Source organism: Peromyscus californicus, unplaced genomic scaffold (genome assembly GCF_007827085.1).
Source record: "Peromyscus californicus insignis strain IS unplaced genomic scaffold, ASM782708v3 Scaffold_6__1_contigs__length_162567912, whole genome shotgun sequence".
In the NCBI taxonomy this organism is placed as follows: Eukaryota; Metazoa; Chordata; class Mammalia; order Rodentia; family Cricetidae; genus Peromyscus; species Peromyscus californicus.
In genome coordinates this window covers 101935562-101960646 of record NW_026294584.1, presented here as the reverse complement: position 1 = coordinate 101960646, position 25085 = coordinate 101935562, and the positions used below count along the sequence as shown (strand labels likewise).

At 42.7% G+C, this 25085-nt stretch overlaps 1 protein-coding gene and 1 long non-coding RNA gene across 7 annotated transcripts in view; both read left to right on the top strand.

The window, feature by feature from the left end:
* The window catches only part of Aak1 (AP2 associated kinase 1), a 168846-nt gene that overhangs the window by 114176 nt on the left and 29585 nt on the right, over positions 1-25085 (top strand). For 3 of the 6 annotated variants that reach the window (XM_052719349.1, XM_052719348.1, XM_052719353.1), the window contains exons 13-16: positions 5001-5231; positions 9633-9865; positions 10966-11123; positions 13167-13271. In XM_052719349.1, the coding sequence (XP_052575309.1) occupies positions 5001-5231; positions 9633-9865; positions 10966-11123; positions 13167-13271 (727 nt within the window). Of the gene's footprint in view, positions 1-5000; positions 5232-9632; positions 9866-10965; positions 11124-13166; positions 13272-15974; positions 16071-25085 lie in introns of all 6 variants that reach the window. The other 3 variants (XM_052719352.1, XM_052719351.1, XM_052719350.1) reach the window with 3 other exon arrangements.
* Positions 16079-19838, top strand: LOC128098353 (uncharacterized). Its single transcript, XR_008214219.1, has 2 exons — positions 16079-17759; positions 19784-19838. It is a non-coding gene; the product is annotated as an uncharacterized LOC128098353 (long non-coding RNA).

Sequence of the window (25085 nt, the reverse complement as noted above, 5' to 3'; positions counted from 1 at the left end):
TGGATTTGTATATATCACCATTTTTAAACATGCTCAGATTGTCCAAGTCCTTTTAAATTGGCTTCTAGATCCTTTGGATGTGACTCAGTGGTCAGTGGTTTTTTTTTTGGTTTTTTTTGGCCAGAGTATTGACTATCCCAGTATTGACTATTATTCTGCTCTTAACTTAGAGTCATCCATTTCTCTCAAGATCAGATTGTTTTTAATGGGAATGATAATTAGAAACCATAGTTGGCTTTAGAAATGACTACTTGATATTGGGTCATTTGGTATTTGTTTCTAGAACTTTTTAGTAGATACTTAGAAATGTGTTTATTTTATTAGAAAACATACATTATGAGTTCAGATATATACATCTAATTCAGACTCCTAATTATAAGATTTTTATTTAACCTCTTGGCTTTTGTGTTTTTTACCATCTGAAGATCTTTTTGTTGCTTATTGGTTTTGAGACAAAGTCTCACATTGAACTCTTAGTGATCCTCCTGCCTCAGCTTTCTGAGTCCAAGGACTGCAAGCAAGTACCACCATGCCTGGCAACCTTAGAATATGAAGCACATTGTTTTCTGTGGAGTAGCTGCCAATTGGATACACAGACTATTGAATTCATTTTGATTTTGCTTTCCACATTTTGGGTCAGTTTGTGGCTGAAGTTTTCTCCAGTCCTACCCAGCCCCACAGACCCCATAGCTGCTTATAAATAATCACTCAGAAGCTTGTATTAATTAAAACTGCTTGGCCATTAGCTCAGGCCTACCACTGACTAGCTCTTACATTTAAACTCAGCTCCTTTCTGTTAATCTATATGTTGCCACGTGCTCTGTGGCTTTACCTGTGTGCCATTACATGCTGCTCCCTGGATGGCCAGCTGGCATCTCCTGACTCTTCCCAGAATTCCTTTACTCTGCTCGCCCCGCCTATACTTCCTGCCTGGCTACTGGCCAATCAGCATTTTATTAAACCAGTGTACAAAAGCATTATCCCACAGCATTTTCCCTTTTCTGTCTAATCAAAAAGGAAGGTTTTCAGCTTTAACATAGTAAAATTACATATAATAGAACAATTATCAAGCAATAATAACAGTTACAATATCTAGTCTTTATATTTAGCAAATTCAAAGACAATATTCTATTTATCCTATATTTGTGAGTCTAAGGTTTCATATATAACTTATCTTTTATTATAACCAAGAAAAATTATAACTATAATAATCTAGTCTTCAACTACATCAAAGACCTCAGAAGGATACAATATTATCTAAGTAAACAGGAAATGCCTTGTAAGCAACTTCCAAAAATCTAGAATGCTAGAGACAGCTGTCTGCCTGGACAGTCAATCAAAGTTCCTCTGCAACGTTAGGGCATCCTTCTTCAGCCTATAGGCCTAGAGTCTCTCAGTTACTTCTTCCTGTGTCCTGTAGAATGTCTGGCAGTTTCTTCTGTGAAGCAGGAACCTGAAGGACCATCTCATCTTGCAAAGTTCATTGGTCACCTTCTTATGTGTCCTGCATGTCCAGTCAATACAACATTTTGTCAAGCAGTCCAGGCAAGAACAGTCTCTTGTCCAAATGACTATTTTTGCCAAGAAGATAAACTCCATATGGAGTGTCTTCGATGCCCATCTTTCTCTTTGAAGTAAATCAGTGCTGCCAGGAACAGACATATCTCATTGTCCAAAAAGTCTAAATTTTTAAAACATTTTTAAATGCCATATTCTGTAGGTCTTTGAAGTGTTTGAAGATTACGTACCAAATTGAAATATATCTATGTATACCTAGAAAACTTAACTAACATGACTATAAGTTTGATTATCATAGATGACTAATTATTAATCTGTATTTGTTAATTATCCATTACAATTTAAATGAGTTACATAAACATAGTACCTTAAACAAGAGTAGAAATATACATACAGTATAACAAAATTAACTTTAAATTTGTATCAATAAACTAAAATATGTAGCAATTTTAAAACATTTTACACAAGTTGTTGCTCTTTAAAAGTAGATTCAATAATCTACCCTTTCATCCTATCATATCTATATCCTATCCCCCTTTTTTTCTTTAGAAAGATATTGACTATGACCAATAACAATTTTTAACCAACAACCTAAACAAAGACAAACATCTATAATCCATTTTTTGGGAATGTGGGCGTAGTTTTCTCGGCAACTTTCTGCTGATAAAGGGCACTGTACTTTTATGGGGATCCTGACAAAATTAAGAATTATGGTCAAGTTCTGACTAGAATAGTCTGCGAGGCTGCATTGTCTGAGCCAGTTGCCTTGAAACTGTTCTGGGTGTTGGATCATCTGGAGACCTCAGGAGGTCTTGGCTGATCAAACCTGATGTATCTTAATCTGGAACAAATCCATAGCCTCTTGCTTCCTGTGGAAATAAAAGCAGAACCTCCTTTCCAAAGCAACATATCCTTAGATTCAAATTTTGAAGTCAAGATACCTTTAAAATACACATATTGGTTTACCTAAGCAACCTTTACAATCAAATGTCTTTCTGCAGTTAAAAATCCCAAAGATAATATAATCCAGACTCTCTGTGTGAGTTCCATCTTTTTAAAACTATTTCTTTGTATAACTTCTATATTCATTCTTTTCTCTCTTCTAAGCCTACGTGCATTTTTACACACACTGTAAACCATTTAAAGTCTTGTTCCATCTGAATATGCCTTACTGTGAATCTATTGCTTTAAACTGCAGCATTACTAGGTATGAAATGGCAGCTTTGGCTGCTGGCTCCACCCACCTCAGCTTCCCAACATGGTAGAACTACATTTACCGCCAACTCTGGGAACCAGGCTGTCTGTTGACTCTGGGAGGCAGTTGGGTCTATGCTTCCATCCAGCAGTGTGTAGCCCATAAACCTTCCCTTCCCTTCCCTTCCCTTCCCTTCCCTTCCCTTCCCTTCCCTTCCCTTCCCTTCCCTTCCCTTCCCTTCCCTTCCCTTCCCTTCCCTTCCCTTCCCTCCCCTCCCCTCCCCTCCCCTCCCCTTCCCCTCCCCTTTCCTTCCCCTTCCCCTTTCTCTCCCCTCCCCTCTCTTTTTTTCCTTTCCTTTCCTCTCCTCTCTTCCCCTTTCCTCCCCTCCCCTCCCCTCTCCTCTCCTCCCCTCCCCTCCCCTCTCCTCCCCTCCCCTCCCCTCCCCTCCTCTCCCCTTCCTTCTTCCCCCTTTCCCCCTCCTCCCTCCCTCCCTCCCTCCCTCCCTCCCTCCCTTCCTTCCTTTTTATTTTTTATTTTTGTCTGTATTAGCAAAGGCTAAATCGACAATGCAGTGTAATGTGTGGCTTGGAGACACCTGATTGCCGCCATGCTGCAGGTCAAGGCCTCATCAAGCCCGCAGGCTATAGCTGAGAGAGACAACTAGGAAACTGCTCTTGCCTCCATTTTAGAACCCTTTTTTAAAGTTTTCTCAGGTTTTAGGTGTAAACTCTCACCCCACGTCTTGGCACCATTTGTAACTGAATTGCTTGATAATTGTTTTGTTATATATAATTTTTACTAGGTTAAAGTTAAAACCTTCCTTTTGTTTAGAAAGAAAAGGGGGAGTGATAGGGAATGTCTTTTTGTATGCTGTGAAGATATGTTGCTCTGATTGGTTGATAAATAAAGCTGTTTGGCCAATGGTGAGGCAGAATATAGTTAGGTGGGACATTCTAACTAGAGAGGAGAGAGTTGAAAGGCAGAACAGGAGACACTACAAGCTGCCACCAGGAGAAGCAAGATGTAAAAGATACCGGTAAGCCACAGGTACGTGGCAAAGTATAGATTTATAGAAATGGGTTAATTTAAGATGTAAGATCTAGCTAGCGAGGAGCCTGAGCCAATAGGCCATACAGTTTGTAATTAATATAAGCCTCTGTGTGTTTACTTGGGTCTGAGCAGCTGTGGACTCAGTGGGACACAGAAAAACTTCTAGCTACATCAGTTTTGTTTTATGAATGTGTAAAAATAAGTAAGTAGTTTTAAAGTTAGATCTACCAAATTCTGTCCTTTAATTCTTGCAAATATATACTCCTTATTGCTATCTTCTTCTTTAGAGTGTCCCCATACTACCCTTACGGACAGACCAAAGCCCTTTGATTCTCCGGTGGGTGGGTCTTGGTTATTGCTGTAAACAGGCAGTTATACTCTTATGTGTTGTTTTTGCTGACATTTTACACTAGTAGACACATGGTATCCAGGACTATCTCAATTAACTCAGTAACAGTTTTGAGGATTTTCCAAGACTTCACTTTTGTATTAGCAGACTCTTATTTTGAGCTTTGTTAGTGTACCTAGCATTTGAAGTTTGAAGCAGTGCAGATTAGAGAGACATGAAAGAGGCGCCAGGAAGATGGGTGTAGGGTGCATTTTTAGCTCGAGCTACTTGGGAAGCTTAGTTAGCAAGGTGGCTGGAACCCACACATTTTTGGAACAAGCCTTGGCAGTGTAGTGAGACTCCACATAAAACGCATAGAGGAGGAGGATCATTAGTGATAGGATATTTGAGATTGCAGAATTTCATAAAGGGAGCTCTGTTGGGAATAACTTTGGCAAGGTTTGGATAGGTGTTAGTCACTGCTTAACATTTCAGTTGCTCTTTCAGCAATATCACTGAGGCATTCTGTTCATGCAGGGATGAATTTGGTTCTTGGCTGCTTCAAAATTCTTTATAAGAAGGATTTCTTCTGCACTGGAGATCCCTCACTTGCTTCTGTTCACTCCAGGCCTCAGAGTCATTTGAGTTAAATCTGGGAGCTTCCCTGTGACTGTACCTGGGAAGCAGTCTGGTGCAATGGGTAGGGTCTGGCAGTGCAAATGCTGCTGATGTGATTCTAATGCCCTGAGTCCTGTCCTAAACTACTTGGCCCAGCTACCAGGGTTTTGCTGGGCCCTCCCTTTGGCTTCAACATTGTCTTTATAGTTATTGAGACTGTAGTCTTTTGTAAATGTGGCTCTGTCATAGACTTGTACTCACCTCCTCATTTCTTGCCACTCTCCTGTGCAGTTTCAGGCAGCACATCCAGCAGCCCAGCAACCAGTCACCGCTCAGTTCCCTGTGGTATCCCAGGGAGGCTCTCAGCAACAGCTGATACAGAACTTCTACCAGCAGCAGCAACAGCAGCAGCAGCAGCTGACTCAGCAGACTGCCCTGCAGCAGAAGACTGCTGTGGTAGTACCACAGCCTCAGGCACAGTCGGCCACAGCCCCACAGCCAGCCGCTGCCCAGGAGCCCGCGGTAAGCTGGGGAAGGGAAGGGAAGAGATAGCTACAGCTCTAGGGGGCTCTGAGTTAGGGTAAGGATGCTCTCCTACCCTAGTTGTTAAAATACTTCATTTTTCTTGACAGATCCAAGTGTAAGGTGTTCTGTAGAAAGTAGAGATTGAAAGAATATTTTTAGACTATTTATAAAGAACCTTCTTATTTTTCATACTGAAGTTATGCTGGTGGAAAAAGTGGTTCTTTGTCTTGGTCAGTGCTACTGCTGAATAGCCAGGGACTTGGGAGCCGAGCTGGTCCCTGTTCCTTTTTCAGGGCCACTTTGGTTTGTTGTGCCCATCCCTGTTTCAGCAGGTTCAGGTAGTGTCTTAGTCAGTGTTCTATTGTTGTGAAGAGATGGTATGACCACATCAATTCTTATAAAAGAAAGCATTTAATTGGGGCTTGCTTGCGGTTTCAGAGGTTTAGTCCATTCTCACCATGGTGGACAGCATGGTTGCATGCAGGCAGACATGGTACTGGAAAAATAGCTGGGAGTTCTACATCTGTATCTGCAGGCATCAAGAAGAGACAGCCACTGAGCCTGGCTTGGGCTTTTGAAACCTCAAAGCCCACCCACAGTAACACACTTCCTCCAACAAGGCTGAACCTACTCTAACAAGTTCATACCTCCTAGTTTCTCTCAAGTAGTGCCACTCCCTGATGACCAGGCACTCAAATGTATGAAACCATTGGGGGCCATTCTTATTGAAACCACCACAGGTGGTCCCACCTTTACCCTAAATTCTGATACCATTTTGTTTGTTCTTCATCCTAAGTGACCTGCGAAGTACATTGCTTGAGTTTGCCTTTCAGTGATGTTCAAAGGCTCCTTGCCTGGGGCCATTTACCTCGACATAACCCCTATTCTTCAGAGCATCCTGAAACTGGAATCATTTGGTCAGTTTAGAGATTGAGTCTGTTTTAGATACTGACTGGATGTGGCAGCGGACCACTACTCTGACTGGCCTCTAGTTTCAGCAAACCTCAGACACTCTTGCCTATTTTTTTGTAAGTAATCTGTTGTCTTTGTTAGGATTTCCATTGCTGTGAAGAGATACCATGACCACAGCAACTCTTGTAAAGGAAACATTTATTTGGGGTGACTTGTTTACAAAAGTTCAGTCCATTATCATGGCAGGGAGCATGACACTGTGTAGGCAGAAGGCAACAGGAAGTCGACAGACAGTCACTCTGAGGGAAGCTTGAGCAAAAGAAACCTCAAAGCCCGCCCCCACAGTGACACATTTCCTCCAACAAGGCCACACCTCCTAATAGTTCCACTCCCTTTTGTAGGTGGAGTTTTTCTGTCCTACAGCATCTCTCAAATAATCATTCAGAGGCTTAATATTAATTACAAATGTTTGGCCAGTAGCTCACGATTATTACTAACTAGCTCTTACATTTTAAGTTAACCTACCGCCCAGCTGAAGATACTTCTTAAGAGGGTCTTGCCGGGCGGTGATGGCGCACTCCTTTAATCCCAGCACTAGGGAGGCAGAGCCAGGTGGATCTCTGTGAGTTCGAGGCCAGCCTGGGCTACCAAGTGAGTTCCAGGAAAAGGCACAAAGCTACACAGAGAAACCCTGTCTCGAAACCCCCTCCCCCCCCCCCCCCCAAAAAAAAAGAGGGTCTTCTCTGCTTTTCCCAGACAAAGAAAGTATTTACTGTCTTGGGAGTGGACCCTCAACCTTCTCATGTGTCCTAGATGAGCCAGCTCTGAGCTCTGTGCCCTGGGTGGTGGGTATAGGGACACAAGGTGGAAGCCAAGTGAAGTCTGTACAGGCATATGAAAAATACCCACAAGGGAGTCTTGACACAGCTGGCTGCTCCTGCAGAAGACTCAACTTCAGTTCCCAGCACCCCTGTTGGGCAACTCACAGCTATATGAAACTGAAGCTCCAAAAGTATCCCAATTTCTCAGGCACCTGAACTCTCTCTCGATCACACACACACACACACACATACACACACACACACACACACACACACACACACACACACACACACACACTTAAAGTACTTAAATAAAAAAGAAGACTCTGACAAAATAGATATCAGACTCCACCCTTTTACTTTCTATGGTGTACCCCTCCCTCCTGCCCCTTTAAAAAATTTTTAATTTAATATCTTTATTTTGAGACTGGGTCTCACTGTGTAGTCTAGGCTGGCTTGGAACTTGCTGTGTAGATCAGTTTGGCCCTGCATTCACAGAGATTTACCTGTCTCCACCTCCCAAGCACAGGCTAAAGGTATACTTCACTCACCATGTTTCTCGAATCTTCTGCCCCTTTCTAACCCTGTCTTTGGAAGAGGAGATATTGTGATGCAGAAGAGGCCCAGCTGTAGTCAGGTTCTATGGCCAAGTGGATTAAAGATCCTCTTCTCTCTCTGAAGTCGAGGTTCTGGGATTTGTTCTGTAAGATCTGTTTCTACTTGTTTTGATTTCCACTGTCCATAAAAACCTGCCCTGTGGGGTTGCTATCAGAGCATCTGGTGGATGGAGATACTATATATTATGGATTGAATGTTCCTTGTCCAAAATGCTTAGGACCAAAAAGTACCTGAGAGTTTGGCATACTTGTGACCATAAGGAGATATCTTGGGGTGAAATCCAAATCAACACACAGAATTAAATTATTTTATAGGCACTTGTACAGTGAAATAATTGTATATGGTATTGTGCCTTTTGGCTGTGACCTGCTACATGAAGTCAGATATAGAATTTTCCATGTGGTGTCATGTCAGTGCTCAAAAGTGTCAATTTTTGGAGCCTTAAGGATTTCAGGTTTTCAAATTAGAGATGATCAACTCTTGCTGTCTTGGGGATGTGGCTCAGTGGTCCATTGCTCACCTGTCAGAGGAGGAATCCTCCCCCTGGAGCATCTGTTATGTGTGCTGCATTTGTAGGATAGGTAAGAAAAGAGACAGTGTTCTCGAAATAGTGTGGATGCTTCTTCACAGAGTCCATTGTAACTGTGAAGTACCCTTTCTGGTGAGATAAGCCAGTCCACAGCTGACTGTGGATACTGGCGTTCAGAAGGCCTTTCTGATGGAGCTCTGGGCCTCCAAAGGAAGATGCAGTGTCAGTGCTCTGATCTTTACAGAGCTCTCTGCTCCGTGGTAGGCTGTCACCCTTCCTGGCGTAGTTTGGTTGACAGTAGAACTGTATAGTTGTTTTGTCATTCATCTTGTTGATGGGGTGGTTGGCATACAGACACAGGCAGATAGTGTGTCTCAAAAAACATCCCAACTCCTAAGGACAACATAAGGACACTCTCCCCTGCTGTAAGCATCCTAAGCCATTGAGATTTATGTCATGATTTCATAAATTCTTGATGTCTGTCTTCATAGACACAACAGGCACTGAGCTTCAGTGTGGAGAGGCAGCTCTCACTTGAGTGGAGGGACTGGAGGGAAGGGATAGTTAAGTCCCTGAGGCACTCAGTATCCAGACTTTTTATTTCCAGATTGGCAGAACTAAGGAAAGGGCTTAGGTGGCTTTCTGAATGCTTTTAAAATTATTTTGCTTGATACAGGTAGTCTGTGCTAAGGACCACTTACATGGCCACAGCTACATTCCTACTTGTTTATTGTTCTGTGGACCTCTTCTCAAGAGTCCTTCTATTAGTCTAGTTATCATTAAGGTCTTTCCTCTGTCTCACTGTATTTTCCACTGATCTTCAGTGCCATTTCTCAAGGAAAATTGGAGCAAGTAAATCCTACTAAACCAGTGTTGCACTTTTGCTGTCGGGTTGAAACAGAAAAATTAGGTTCTTGTGGATCCATCCCATCAGTGAAAAGAAGGCCTTTAACAACATAAACAAGAGCTCCCATGTTTCAGTCACACTGGGTTTGTCTGATTCATTCTTCTTAGGGTAGGAGGGAGTGCACTACTCTCAGCAGAAGCTCTCATGCTCCAAAGCATCTTGGCTGGAGTATATCTTCTCTTCTAGCTGTAATAGAAGGTAGAATCTATTGCCTGCCCCATGGAAGCATTCCTGATGAGGTGCTGTTTGTCCTCAGAAGTAGAAGGGGGCCCTTTAAGGTACCTTCTAGGTCTTTAGGGTTGGGAATAGCTTCTGTAGTCTTAGGCTGGTAGTTCTATTACATCTGGTTGACTTGTATATTGAAGCTAATGGAAACTGAATGTGTGTAAGAACCAGGCACTTCCTTGGTGATATCAGTCTCCGATGCAGCTCAGATGGTTGGTGCCTTGATTTTCTTTCTGGTGCTGTTGATAACCTTGGCCATTCAAATCTTTTATGAGCAAATGAGGTGTTAAGTACTTGGTTATTGATTTGTTTTTGTTTTCTATTTTCTCCTTCTCTTTTTCTTTTTTGTTTGTTCATAATGAAGCTTTGCATTTCTCTCTCCTTAGCAGATTCAAGCTCCACCAAGACAACAGCCAAAGGTTCAGACAACTCCACCTCCAACCACCCAGGGTCAGAAAGTTGGATCTCTCACTCCTCCATCATCCCCCAAAACCCAACGTGCTGGGCACAGGCGGATTCTCAGTGATGTAACCCACAGTGCAGTCTTTGGGGTTCCTGCCAGCAAATCAACCCAGCTGCTCCAGGCAGCTGCAGCTGAGGCCAGTCTCAATAAATCTAAGTATGTTTGTTCTTCCCAGGTGGGCAAGGTCTGCTGTGGGTTACTATTGTATGATTCTTTGCATAAGCTTGTGGAGGTATGGTAGTATACTTGTGCCAGTGCATATCTGTATTTAGTAAGATTGTGAACTTGCCCACTATGTGTGCACTGTACAGTTCTGTCTTTTCAGTTTCCTTTCTCCCATCTGTTCTCTGCTCTGTAGAGTGTTTTCTAAACCCTTTGACCAAGTCTTCCTGTACTGACAATTCCTCATTGGACCCCCAGTATTTGGAGGGTGGCTACCTTAGCAAGTACTGTCTACACAGGTGACTTGACTCGTCTTTGGAGCTGCTGCTCCCCCCTCCCATAGAGGATGTGCTTTGACTCTTTAGCTCCATGTCAGGCTTCATTCGTTCCTCTCATGCAGTATTTTGTCTAGGGACTTTTTTTTTTTAAGTGTTTTATCATGAATTATTTGTGTATCTGGCCAACCTGGTTTGTGAGTTCCAAAGACAGAGACTTGCTAACTTTCATGAACCTGGTAGGCTTGCTGGGTCTGTGCTTTGCATAAAGTCAGTCTTGGTGACCATTGTTAAGTCAGTGTAATTTTAGACTCTTAGCCTCCTTGAAACCCTGCACTCTAAAGTTAAACATATTTAAGTCAAGAGAGACTCAAGGAAAAGTAGGTATCTAGGTGTACAAAGGTGGTGGTAACTATTTCTCTGTGTGATAGAGTGAATCTACCACTGAACAACATTCTGAACATGTGATGAGAGCTTAGTACTGGACACACCGGATCCTGAAAGGTCAGAGGCAGCTAAGATAGGCCTGGGATTCAGTCCTGATATGTGGGCCTCAGAATAAGTTGCTGTAGATCCTAACCTGAAGGGCCTTGCAGGAGACAGGCAAGCTGCAGGATTTCATGAGAGCTTAAGTGAAGGAGACAGCATTTATAAAGACTAAACTTTTCAGTGTCTATGGGAAGTCCTCTATGGAAACACTGTGGAAAATGATGGTTTGATTGAGAAAAGAATTGATACCATAATGAAGAGAAAATTGTTTGGGCCCTTCTTGTGTTTTTATATTTGCTTTTCTCTAACCCTTGGGGGAACCTTTCCTAGGTCTGCAACCACCACTCCCTCAGGCTCTCCACGGACCTCGCAGCAGAATGTCTCCAGTGCTTCCGAAGGTTCAACATGGAATCCTTTTGATGATGACAACTTCTCCAAACTCACAGCTGAAGAGCTGCTCAACAAAGACTTTGCCAAGCTCGGGGAAGGTGAGCAGGCTGAGTCTTTTCTGTCCTTGGTTATAAGTCAGCTGAGAATAAACTTGAGTGTGTCGTGTCTTAGCTGGAGAGGGACATTCTTGGGAAAGGTCAGCATGGACCTGTCTTGAAAGAAGAATTGGTTTGGGGGTTTGCATACTGATTTTCATTTTCATTTTTGCCAGAGCACTAATTTTTTCTTTCAAAAGTGCTGACCAACTGTGAGAGGCAGCAGGGACTGTGTGAGTGTAGAGGAGAAACTTTGAAAAGATTTAGTGGTCTAAACTGGGACAGTTACATCAAGCTGAATGATTGCTTGGAGAAATGTAAATGTCGCATTCATCCTCAGTGGCCTTGCCCTAGAATGAGAAGCTGAGGACATGCCTCACAGGATGCTGGGTCCTGGTCACAGTCTATGTGTTGTTGACTGACCATAGAAAGGAGATGCTTTAAATACAAGACATAGTTCTATCCAAAATAGCCATAGCCAGGCACAGGCACATCCACACAGACCCAGACAGACATATACATACCACACAGATACCTGGGAAATCTCTCCAATGTTGAGTTGGAGAAAAACACCTTTCGTGTACTCAGCACAGAGCAAAAGAATGAGCAGAGCCGGTGAATGATAGGAACTGATTCACTTTTCAGCAGTGTTTTAAAAACATACTTTCAGCCGGGCGGTGGTGGCGCACGCCTTTAATCCCAGCACTCGGGAGGCAGAGCCAGGCGGATCTCTGTGAGTTCGAGGCCAGCCTGGGCTACCAAGGGAGTTCCAGGAGTGGCGCAAAGCTACACAGAGAAACCCTGTCTCGAAAAACCAAAAAAAACAAAAACAAAAACAAAAAACAAAAACATACTTTCTACCATTTTATTTGATTTCATTTTGAGACAGTATCTCACTATGTAGCCTGGCTGGTCTGGAACTCCCTGTGTAGGCCAGGCTGGCCTTAAATTCACAAAGATCCACTTGCTCCTCTGCCTTCTGAGTGCTGGGATTAAAGTTGTGGACCACCATGCCTGGCTAGTTCAGCCTTTTTTTTGTTTTTGTTTTTGTTTTTGTTTTTCGAGACAGGGTTTCTCTGTGTAGCTTTGCGCCTTTCCTGGATCTCACTTGGTAGTCCAGGCTGGCCTCGAACTCTAGTTCAGACTTTTAAATAGAAGACTGGGAGTAGGATTTGACTTTCTTTGACAAGTCCTTTTCATTGTTATCTCTGCCACTTCTTATTCTGTGCTGTAAATAGACATTTCTTCCTGCATTATTGACAATTAGTATGTTTGTGTCTAATTAATGAGCCATTGGGTTCTTTTTTTAAGATTTTATTTTATCTTTAAATTATCTGTATGTGTGTCCATATGTGTCTGTATGCATGTGAGTGCAGGCCCACAGAAGCCAGATACATCATATCTCCCAGGAGCTTGAATTACAGGCAGTTGTGAGCTGCCTGATATAGGTGCTGGGAATTATCTTTGGTACTCTGGAAGCACAAGAGTTTGCACTCTGAAGTGATGAACCACCTCATCTCTCCAGCCCTGCCCCAGAGGGTTTTTTGTTTGATTTTGATTTTTTTAAAAAGATTTATTTATTTATTATGTATACAGCATGTATGACTGCAGGCCAGAAGAGGGCACCAGATCTTATTACAGATGGTTGTGAGCCACCATGTAGTTGCTAGGAATTGAACTCAGGACCTCTGGAAGAGCAGTCAGTGCTCTTAACCTCTGAGCCATCTCTCCAGCCCCTGATTTTGATTTTTTAATTTTGGGTCTATTGCTGTTGTCTCACTGTCAGCTTTCATGCAACCCTACTGTTAGACCTGTCTTCATAGCATCTCCCCACTTCCTTCCCTGCACTCCCTCTTAGTTCTCAAACTGCTTCCAGCTCGGAACATGGTCTTTGAACATCAGCACAGACAAGGACTTTTTGGTGGTAAAGATGTTGCCATAACTGTGGAAAGAAGAGTCCAGTCAGATAGTGTTCTTCACTTCACTGTGTGTCTGTGCACCTCAGGATTCTGCAAGGATGAACCAAGTGGTATTTTGTCCCTCTAGGAAAGCTTCCTGAGAAGCTGGGTGGCTCGGCGGAGAGTTTGATCCCAGGCTTCCAGTCAACACAAGGAGATGCTTTTGCCACTTCCTCCTTTTCTGCTGGAACTGGTGAGTGTGACACATGCCTGAGGCTCACTGTTGTTACCTTCAGGTTTCCTCTTCACAGATAGCTCTAGCACATAAAGAACCCAGTTTTTGGTAGTAACTCATTCCTTTCCTTCATTCAGTAGTTTTCCAGTCAAAAACATTTAAGGACCATCTAAAAATCACTTTGAACTCAAGTAGTGGAGTGATCTGGCAAATATACAGGAGTTGCTCTCCCTAGTTCAGGATGTGTCTTATGCAGATATTTCTAATTTAAGGATCAGTGCTCTGGCAAGGTTTTGTCATTGCTTAGGGTCTTTGGGATGATTTGAAGGATTCGAAGAATTAGAAACTGTCTTATACTTGATATTCTACCAATATGTGCATGTGCATTTTTAAAAATTAAATCAATGACTTGTTTTCCCCATTATTAGTAAAAATTATCCATACTTCTTATATAAAAGTTATAGATTTGTATAGAAACAATCCAAATCATCCATGCTCTCATCACCTAGACATAGCATAGTGACTTCATCTTGATGTATCCTTAGCCACTGTTCTATTGCTGTGAAGAGACAACTCATTAAAAAAAGGCATTTAATTGGAGGCTTGCGTACAGTTTTATAGGGTTAATCTATGATCATCATGGTGGGAAGCAGACAGGCATGTTGCTGAAGCAGTAGCTGAATGCTTTACATCCTGATCTGCAAGCAGCTGGCAGAGAAACACTGGTCCTGATGTGGGCTTTTGAAACTTCAAAGTCCACCACTAATGACACATCTTCTTCAAAAAGGCCACACCTTTTAGTCCTTCCCAAACAGTTCCACTAACTGGAGCATTCAAATATATGTGCCTCTAGGGGCCAATTCTCATTCAAACCACCACAATGTGCAGTCTTTAAGTTTTTTAGGGTCAAAGACATCTTTGTGAATCTAATGAAATTTATAGATTTTCCTCACCAAAATACATGTGATAATAATTTTGTACAATTTTAGGTTTTGTTTTAAGATTGTGACTCTGTTATGTCCATCTGTATATTTGAAAACTTGTTTGTTTCTTCACTTAATAAGACTGGCATGGGCTAGTGAGGTGGCTCAGTGGATAAAGGCACTTATCATCAAGCCTGACCACCTGAGTTTGAGCCTCAAAACCCACATGGTGGTAGGTGCCTCCTAAGCCCCTGTACCCTTGATACACTTTCTGTACTGGGTGGTTTTGTATGTCAACTTGACACAAGCTATAGAGTAATCAGAGGAAGGAACCTCAGCTGAGGAAATGCCTCTTTGAGATCCAGCTGTAAGGCATTTTCTCATTTAGTGACCAGTGGGGGAGGGCCTTTCCACCTCAATTATACAATAAAGATATTCCTTCACAGACATTCTCTGATGCCCATCTCCCAGGTGATTTTAGATTATGGCAAGTTGACAGTTAACTGTAACCTTTGTGGAGCTTTGGAGGACATCTCAAATCCAAACTTTAGCAGGGTGCAAGGGAAAAGCAAATAGTTCAAGTCCTAGTGTTGTACAGCGTGGGTGATGCTATGCTGCTGTTACAGAAGTGTGCTTGATGCAGAAACTGGGGCAGAGCTCATACTCTGCCTGCAGCAACTTCCTGTGAGTCTGTACAGTTTTCAGTTTTCTTTGTTGTTGTTGGGTTTTTCCTTCCTTCCTTCCTTCCTTCCTTCCTTCCTTCCTTCCTTCCTTCCTTCCTTCCTTCCTTCTCCCTCCCTCCCTCCCTCCCTCCCTCCCTCCCTTTCTCCCTCCCTCCCCCTCTCTCCTCTCCCCTTTCCTCCCCTCCCCTCTTTTCTTTTGACAAAGTCTCATTATGTACATAGACCAGGCTGGCCTCAAACTGGTGATCTTTTTGCCTCAGTTTCTAGAACGCTTTGCATACAATGTATATCACCATACCTGGCTTTCAAATTATAAAAATAAAAATGGGATTTTAATTAACAACCAAATTGATTACTGAAGTGAAATGTAGTGAATTGTAAAGAATGCTAAAGCAGAAACCAAGAGACCCAGGTTCTGACGCTTGCTTTGTAGGCAGACCACTAGATTGTCTCTCAGTTTGGGTCTTTGTTTTCTTTGCAAAAAAAAAAAAAAAGAAGAAAATAGTAGTAGAAATTTCCAGGGCTTTAAAGGTTTTAAGCCCTGATATGCTATAAGATACTTAGGTTTCTGGAACTCTATAGTTTACTGAATACAGCATGAATAGCAATAGTATCAGGTAGGAACCAGAAGCTGGGGCTTATCCATCCCATAGTGTTGCACAGCACCTGTTACACATTGTAGTGGTGCAGTAAGACTCATAAGAAGTACCTGGAGGGCATGCAGGGTGTTGAGGGAGGTACACAGGAAGATAAACACATATTGACATTATGTGCCAAAGTGTGTGTGGAGTAGACAGTAATTTCTACAGACTGAATCACTGAGCAGAGATTCGTGGGGTGGCAGACACTAAGAAAAAAGGCAAGTTCAAACAATGCCTGTCCTGCTCTGGCTCCACTGCATCTCAGGGTGTGTTACAGGACCCCTTGCTGTGTCTTATAGGTGTTTTGCTATTAGTTGAGTTATTTCCGTTCACCCCCTCCTTTCTGTCTAAATTTGGATTTTCTCTGCTATTTGAGCTCTTGTATGAATAGATGGTAAATGCATCAATATTTACTTGATATTTTCTGCTTTTCTCATTTTTCTCTCCCTATCTTTCCTCTCCAACTAACTCCAGCTGAAAAAAGGAAGGGTGGGCAGGCTGTGGACTCTGGCATCCCACTTCTAAGTGTATCTGATCCTTTTATTCCTCTTCAAGTACCTGATGCTCCAGGTAGGTACATAGGACTCATTTTAGGGTTAGCAGCTTGAGTCTTATATCCCAGGACTTCCAGGGCCTCTGGAGAGTTCTGCTTTAAGTGCTTGATGACAAGGACCTGAATTCCAAGTCCTAATAATTGGTTGCTGTTAAGTTTCTTAGTAAGTTTTTTAGTAAGATAGACAAACTTATTTTGGAGGGTACTAACTCTTACAAAGATAATAAACATCACCTCAGGTTATACCACTTGTGCTCTGAATCATATCAGTGTTCTTTTTTTCACCCTGTTTAATAAAATTGTTGTTAGTATATTTTGGGGGGAGTAGAAACAAGGTTTTCATTGAGGCCAAGCTGGCCTCTACCTTGCTGTGTAGTCAAGGATGACCTTTAACTATTGATCTTCCTTCTTTTACCTCCCAGGTACCCAGATTACAGGCATATACCACCACATCTGGTTTGTGTTTGATAATTTGGAGAGGCCTATGTATTGGAAAGAACATTAGTCTAATATGATTTTAATATAGTAATAGAAGCCGTAAGCATATGATAAAAAGAGTGGTACATAATGGCCAGGTGTGATGATAGAGCTGTGGTGACCCATTTGGTTCCTCTTTGCTGTCAGCACTTTATTACTTTATAATATAGTAATATATAATAAAAAATAATATATAATGAAAGTCGATATGGAATATAAGTCAGGAGACCTAAGGTTCCCTACCAGGTTCTGTCATTAACTGAACCCTCTGGGCCAGACTCCTCATCAGTGAAGGAAGTGACTACTGGAGTTCCATTATCTTTTCTCTGTACCCTATTACTGATTCTTAGGAAGCAGCTAGAAAGTGAAGCTGGTTAGTTTCCATGACTTCTGAAATGATGAGTGGATGCACTCATCTGGACTTGGTGGATGCTAAAGGCTGCTTCTTGTTCCCTTCCCCATATCTTTTTCAGGGGGCAGAGTTGTGGGTGGTGTGAGGTCTCCTTTTGTGGAAAAGCAGGTAAATCCAACTCCTTAGAAGCATCTGGCAGTAGTTTTGCATCATTCCCCTCACTTGCCCCCAGTTCTTAGTCGTTCCGAGTCTTGACCTTGCACTGACAGAATCAGCTTAGTTTTTCTTTTCTCCCAGAAGTCAAAGATCTTTGATTAGTTCTTCAAGATTGAGAGGGAGGGCCTGAAGAGATGGCTCTGTAGCCAAGCCACTTGCTTTTCTTCCAGAGGATCCACATCACCCTTGTCTGCAATCTTAAAACTGCCTGTGACTTCAGCTCCAGGGGATCCAACCCTCCTTTGGTCTCTTTGGGCACGCCCACTAATTTGCATGTACCCACACAGACACAGATACTACATATATATGGATAAAAAGAACAATTAGAATTTGGAAGGGATTGGGCTGCTCAGCGCATATCTTTTCCTTACTGGACAAACCACAGCTAGGGTGCAGAGACAGTTTTTGTTCTTTAGTGCTCAGTTGACCCCTCCGGTTCCCTGCCTCAGGTAGGCATGACCATGGCAAGTTGGGTCATATGAGTAATAGCAGAGTAATAGCACTACTTGCCTGGCCTAAATACAGCTCAAATGTACCAGAAATCACTGGAGAATGGTTCTGTGGAAGTTGATTAATGAAAGGGGTCAATTAGATCTCTTCTCTTCTCTTTCAGTGTGCCTAGCAATGTCCAGATGAATTCATTTTGAGCAGATTTGCAAAGGTGTGGACTTTTCTTCTTTGCTGTGGTTGGCATAGCATGAAACAAGAGCAAAGGTTATAGAGACATTCTTCCCCTGGTATACATTGGATTTTTGCATTGCAGTTGATTTGAAAACCCAGGGCCTACAGAAGCTAGTTTTTTGCTCAGGGCCGAGAATGAAGGTACTAGATGGTGGCTACTCTCCACAGCTGCCACAGGAGCCCTTTGGATTGCGATTGCAGAGCCAGGGATATAATGGTAGCTTGGAAAATTCCTGAAGGTTTTGAAGATGCTTATCGCCTCATTCTCTATACTTCTTTTCATCCTGGAAGAGTCCTGGAAAGTTTTAGTGGCATATACTCTAATACCAAGTGTCTTAGAGGTTCTATTGCTATGAAGAGACACCATGACCACGGCAATTCTTATGAAGGAAAACATTCAATTGGGGCTTGTTTACAGTTCAGAGGTTTAGTCCATTATCATCATGGTAGGAAGCATGGCAACACACAGGCAGACATGGTACTGGAGAGGTAGCTGAGAGTTCTACATCTTGATTGTCAGGCAACAGGAAAAGAGAGCTGCACTGGGCCTGACTTGAGCATTTGAAACCTCAAAGCCCACCCTCAGTGACATACTTCCTCCAACAGTGCTACACCTACTCCATCAAGGCCACACTTCCTAGTAATGCCACTCCTTATGGGCCTATGGGGCCATTTTCATTCAAACCACCACACCAAATAAGCTGTCATCTCTCTTGGATTGTAGTGGACAATTCTATTCATATGAGACATTTTAATAGATAATTTCCAGGGTTTTGTTTTTTGATCTGTTTGGCCAGTTTCATCTGCTAAAAATGTAAAATGAATTCCTCCATCATTGAATACAAAATCCAGACTTCTGTGACCAAGGCCCTAACTGATGTGGCCTTCAGCTTTCCCTGTAACATCACTCACAGCTCTCCCTTTAAGTTGTACCTTTCTTTCAACACGTTAAACTCATTTCCACCTTGGGGCCTTAGCACTTACCAATGTTCTCTTAACACCTGGAAAGCATCCCCTTCAGCTCTGTTCCTGTGTCTAAGCTTCTATGCCATCTTGTCAGAAAGGCCCTCTGTGGTCTCACAGGCATTCTCAGTCATACCTCATGGCTGTTATCCTCATGACACTTGTTAGAACGTCTGGTTTACTTTGTTCACGGTCCATATGCTTCAGCACCTAATTGTCAGTGGCAGGGCCACTGTCTTGCATAGTGGCACTCTTAACTATTTGGCAGGTCAGATGGATGGATAAAATTAACTTGAGGCTCTTAGCCTCCATTCCTGTTCCCACCTCCTAGACAGTAGATTGATGTTCACAGCCTGCCCCCACCTGTGCCTGTGAGAACCCTGACCATCCACCCATGCTGAAAGAGAATTAAGAAGGCACAGCTCATGGTACCAGCAAGTTCCCATACCCTGGTGAAAGAAATGGTGAGGCTCAGCAGACCCTCAGCTCCATCTATCCTTCCTGCTCTCCAGTAGCACATCTAGTTACCTCATTCTTCATCAAGGCCCTCCTTTAGCAATTGAAGTGTGCGGTGCACTCATGTTCAGTGTCTGTCACCTGAACCAACTGCAGGTGCTTGTTGTTGGCTACACCTCCAGCCCACTTTAGACACCAGGCCTGCTGGGGAGTTGCGGGGCAGGGCGGGGGGGGGGGGGGTTGCTTATCTTTCACAGTTATTAGTCCCTGTGGTAAGAATCTAGGAATCTGGGCTGGAGAGATGGCTGAGTGGTTAAGAGCACTGTCTGCTCTTCCAGAGGTCAGAGATCCTGAGTTCAGTTCCCAGCAACCACATGGTGGCTCACAACCATCTATAATTCCATCTGGTGCCCTCATCTGACCTGTAGGCATACATGTAGACAGAATACTGTATACATAATAAATAAATAAATATTTTTTTAAAAAAGAACCTAGGAATCTTAGTGGATAGAGGCTATGCCTTTTGAGTGACTTTCCTTCTAAAATGTTTCAACATGTAATCTATAATCCTCCTTGATCTTATAGATCTCCTGAGTGGTGAGTGGTAGTGACGTCAAGTCAAGTCCTTCCCTGTGAGGCAGTAAGTGAGACCTTCCTCTTCCTTGTCAAATCCCCCAAGTCATAGGCATTGCTTTTGTCCTTGGGTTTTGTAACTTGGGATCAGGGAAGCCTTTGACTAAAGATGTCAGTTAGGGAGTTATAAGAGTGGATTTGAGCTTAAAAGCCTGGGTTATTACCATGCCCGAGTAGTACTAGATGACTGTGATCTGATCACTTGAATTCAGTCTCTATATCCTAGAAGCTTAAAATAGTAACATTTCCTTTGGAAATAGGAAAGAAGGTCTATTGAAACTGTATTTGGAATTGCTGTGTAACTTCAGCTTACTGTAAAGATGAGAAATGCTATTCTGACCTCAATTTTAGGTCTGGAATGCCAATGGGGCAAGCTAGTTATGAAGTCATGTTTTTCTCTTGCTTACTTTTGTAACCTTTAACGTTCACTCAACTGAGAGCCACTGAAATAGACTTCCTTGTTATGAATTGTCAGGCCGTGGGTCAAAGGACATTAGAGAATTGTGGTTTGCTTGTAGGATTTCTTTTATTTTCCAAAGTACCCATCTTAGTTAGGGTTTTTATTGCTGTGAAGAGACAGCATGACCATGGCAACTCTAATAAAGGAAAACATTTAATTGAGGTGGCTCACTTACAGTTCAGAGGTGTAGTCCATTATCATCATGGTGGGAAGCAAGGCAGTGTGCAGGCCGACATGGTGCTGGAGAAGGAGCTGAGAGTTCTTACATCTTGACTCACAGGCAACAGGAAGTGGTCTGAGGCGCTAGACATAGCTTGAGCATATATGAGACCTCAAAGCCTGCCTCCACAGTGACACACTTCCTCCAACAAGGCCATATCTACTTCAACAAAGTCACACCTCTTAATAGTATCACTTCCTTTGGGCACTATTTTTTTCCAAACCATCACAGTACCATAAAACACATTTTAAAGAGTCACGGTCATCTGTGAGTTTACCCAGCTGTCACATGGCTTGTGACCCTCACAGTGCCTCACTGATGCTCGGGTACTACTGCCCATCTATTAGGGAAGATTTGAGTATAGATGGTTCAGAGTCTAAATACCATGAAAGAGAATATTTTTCCCTGAAAATAGGTGAACAGATTTTTAATTAGTTGTTTTTTCCACCACTTTACTTTTAAATTTAGGTAAAAATTTCCAGTGTTTTAGTGTATAGTTCAGTAGCATTAAGCACATTTACATTTTTTGGCTGTTCCCTCACATTCTTTTTCTACTTGAATGACTGAGGGCCTGTGTCCCCTGAGCAGTGATTTACAGTGATCCCTCTGTTGCAGCATACTGCTCTACTTTCCATCTATGGGTTTGACAGCTCTAGGAATCCCATAAAAGGAGAACCCTACAGTATTTGAACTTTTGTGGCTTACTTTCACTTTTCACAATCACAGTTTAACCGTGTTGTGTATATGAGAATTTCCTTTTTTTTTTTTTTTTTTCTTTCTTTGTTTATTCAAGACAGGATTTCTCTGTGTAGCCCTGGCTGTCCTGGAACTCGCTCTGTAGACCGGGCTGGCCTCAAATTCACAATTTCCTTCATTTTTAAAGTTAGTGTTCCACTGTGTGGAAGACCACATGCTGCTTGTCCAGTTTTCCTTTGATGGACACTGGGGCTACTTCTCTCTGTGAATGATGCTGCTGTGAACATCAGCAGGTATCTCTTTGCGACCATGCTTTCTTCTTTTTGCCGGGTTATATGGTAAGTCTGTTTCTAAGTTTTGAGAAACTGTCACACTGTCTTTCAGAGAGACTTGTGCCATTCCTTTTACATACTTTCCTGCAGTGCACAAAGGTTTGGGAAAACAATTTTGACAATTTCTCTTCAACTCTGAGCTCTTGATCCCAGAGCTCTACAAGACCAGAGGAGTACATGTTAGCTGCCCCACAAGTGCTACTTCACAGAGTTGGAGGACTTTTGAAAGTCCTTCTTAGTTGTTTGGCCCTCCATCATCTTCTTGAAAAAGACAGGCAAGTGGAGCTGGGTGTCAGAATGGGCAGTCTTCGTCCTTTTGGCCTTATGTTGTCTTCATTTCCAACTCCTGCCTTGTGATATTGACAAGCTCAAGGCCATTCATTCTAAGTGCCTTATTTTAGAAGCAGTCTTCCTACAGTTGTAATTCTCTAAGTGGAATTCGAATGGGCTTCTGACTCGATGATGCTGCAGGCAATTTACTGTCTGTTCTCTCAGAAATTATTTAGAGTGACTAGATTTTATTTTCTATTTTTATTTTGGTTTGGTATTTTTTGTTTTTGGTTTTTTTTTTGTTTGTTTGTTTGTTTGTTTTTTTTTTGAGGCAGATTTCTGTAACCCAAACTGGCCTTGAATTTTTGAGCCTCCTGCCTCTACTTCCCAAGTGCTGAGCCTACAGGCATGCATCAGCATGCCTGGCTCTATTTTTAGTCTGAATTGGTGGATAGTAGTCACATTTATTGACTGGGTTCAGCATGACATTTCAGTTCATTTATACAGTGTGTAGTGATTGCATCAGGATAGTTGGTGTTTCATTTCATAGAGTGACTAAAATCTAAAAACAGCATTTCTTATTATAAGTCTTATTTGTTTGCTCCATGTCCAACAAGTCACACATTTCAAAAGCCACAAAGCTGTATTAATTACTTTGTTGTTGCTGTGATAAAACATCATGACCAAGGCAACGTATAGAAGAAAGAGCTTATTTTGTGCTTACAGTTCCAGAGGGTCATAGTCCATCACTGTTAAGGCAGGGAAGCATGGCAGCAAGCAGGCATGACAACTAGAACTAGACACTGAGAGCTGGGGATTCACATCTCAAACCACAGACGGGAAGCAGAGCAAATGGTAAGAGTCTTTTGAAACCTCCAAGACCATCCCCAGTGACATATTTCCTCCAACAAGACCACCTCTCCTAAGCATGCCCAAACAGCTACCAATTGGGGACCACGTATACAAATGTTGGAGATGTGGGGAACAATTCAATCAAACCACTCACTATAGCTGCCATATCATTTTTTTAACTGAGATTCATAATAACCTATCTTTTGAGCATGTTTGGTAGGTTAGTATGTTCCGATCTTCAGGTTTATATTGAAACAGTCAGAATCTTCATTTGACACAGAGTCTCCCATGTAGTCCTGCCTGGCCTGGGGCTCTTCAAAACCACACTGGCCTTAAACTGACAGTTTCCCTCTCAAGTGCTCTGGTCAGAGTGCTAGGGTCGTGGGTGTGACTGCCACACCAGCTGCCCTAGTCAGGGTTCTATTGCTGTGAAGAGACATAATGACCACAGCAACTCTTATAAAGGAAAACATTAAATTGAGGCTAGCTTACAGTTTCAGAAGTTTAATCCATTATCATCATGATGGGAAGCATGATAGCGTACAGACATGATGCTGGAGAAGGAGCTGATAGTTCTACATCTTGATCTGCAGGCAGCCAGAGTCTGTACTATACTGATCATAGCTTGAGCATAGGAGACCTCAAAGCATATCCCCACAGTGACACACTTCCTCCAACAAGGCCACACCCACTCTAACAAAGCCACACCTCCTAATAGTGTCACTTCCTATGGGGGCCATTTTCTTTCAAACCACTACACCAGCTTCCTCTGCCTCCCGAGTGCTGGGATTAAAGGCATGCAGCACCGCCACCTGGCTTCTTTTAATTTTTTTTTTTAAAGGAAAAGATCACAAATCATAAAATATCCCAGCCTCATGTTAGGAAGCTGTTTTGATTATGTAACTTAGACTGGTTTGTGAAGGATTTATTACCTCCTTGTGTTGTGAGGGTACCTGGTGCCTGAGTGAGGACCCTCACTCATAGTGAGAGTCCTGGGGAATGCAGCAGCCCTTCTGTGCACACCTAGTACAGAAGGTGGTCTGTGCTCTCATGTCTGCTTTTATGCATGGTGTTGTTCTGCCCCTTCTGACTCTCACATTGCTAACATCTGAGTACTCCCACACAGCAATGACCATGCAAATTATCTGTGTTTATAGCCTGCATTTTCAGGTTTGGTCAGAAAACAAGACTCCTGAAAATTAGCAGTTTGTCCCATCCTACCCTTTTATATTTCATCAGAAAACCTGAATATACACCTCTTCCCCCTGCTTCCCAGGGTTTCTCTGTGTAGCCCTGACTGTTCTGGAACTCACTCTGTAGACCAGACTGGCTTCAAACTCAGAGATCCACTTGCCTCTGACTCCTGAGTGCTAGGATTAAAGGCATGTGCCACCACTGCCCAGTCACACATATATTTTTTACCTTAAAATATACTTTTCTAAATTCTAGTAAGAAACTTGGAGTGTTGGAGTTTGGGTAGAAGTGGAGGCACATGTGTCATGGTGCATTCTGTGGAGGCCGGAGGATGGCTGAAAGGAGTCGGTTCTCTCATTCTGCCATGTGGCTTGTCATCAGATTTGAAGGTGTTATGCCCAGATCACGGGGACCCCAAAAAGACCATCACAGAGACCCAATCCCATATGTAAAGGCAAAGAGCCTTTATTCAAGCCCGAGGGGTGGGTTTTTTATCATAACAGAGGTTGGGGTGAGGGTATTTCCAGGGTTCAGGACCCTGATTGGCTGACATTTGTCAAGGGGTATCTGTAAAAGGGGAATAGGTATGTGCTAGACTCTGGGACATCTGGAGATCTTATCTAATCTTAACGGTTGGAATATTTGGGATGTCAGGTACTTCTCCTTAGATGCTGGCCCATCCTTGGGTGGAGTCAGCTTATGGACTTTCCTGGATCCGAGTATTGCCTGCCAATAAACCTGTCAGAGAAGCTGTGTCTGGACCCCTAAGCTGTGTGGTCAGGCTGTGTTGGGCCCCCCCGCAAAGGCAGATGCCCTTACCTGCTGAGCCATCTGACCAGCCCAAATTAAATGGAAAATTTTTGTTTTTGTTTTGTTTTTTTAAATGGAAGGGTTTTTTAGGGGTAGGGTGGGGGAATAAGCCCCAAACTACTGTTCCAAATAAAGGAATGTTAATTTTTTTCTATAAATCATCTATTTTAACTAGTATTGTGAAAGATATTTAGTATTGTTTCCTAAAATAAAATGCCTTGTATAGTATAATACTAGTGATGGTACTGTAGTTGAAAGGTTTTTCCAGTCCTACCCAGGCCCCATGGTCCCAAGTTCCTCTGGTCCCACCAAGCCCCGGCTGTCTGGTGGCCGCTTACAAAATAATTACTCAGAGTCTTATATTAATTACCAATTGCATGCCATATGGCAGGCTTCTCCCTAGCTAGCTCTTGTAACTTA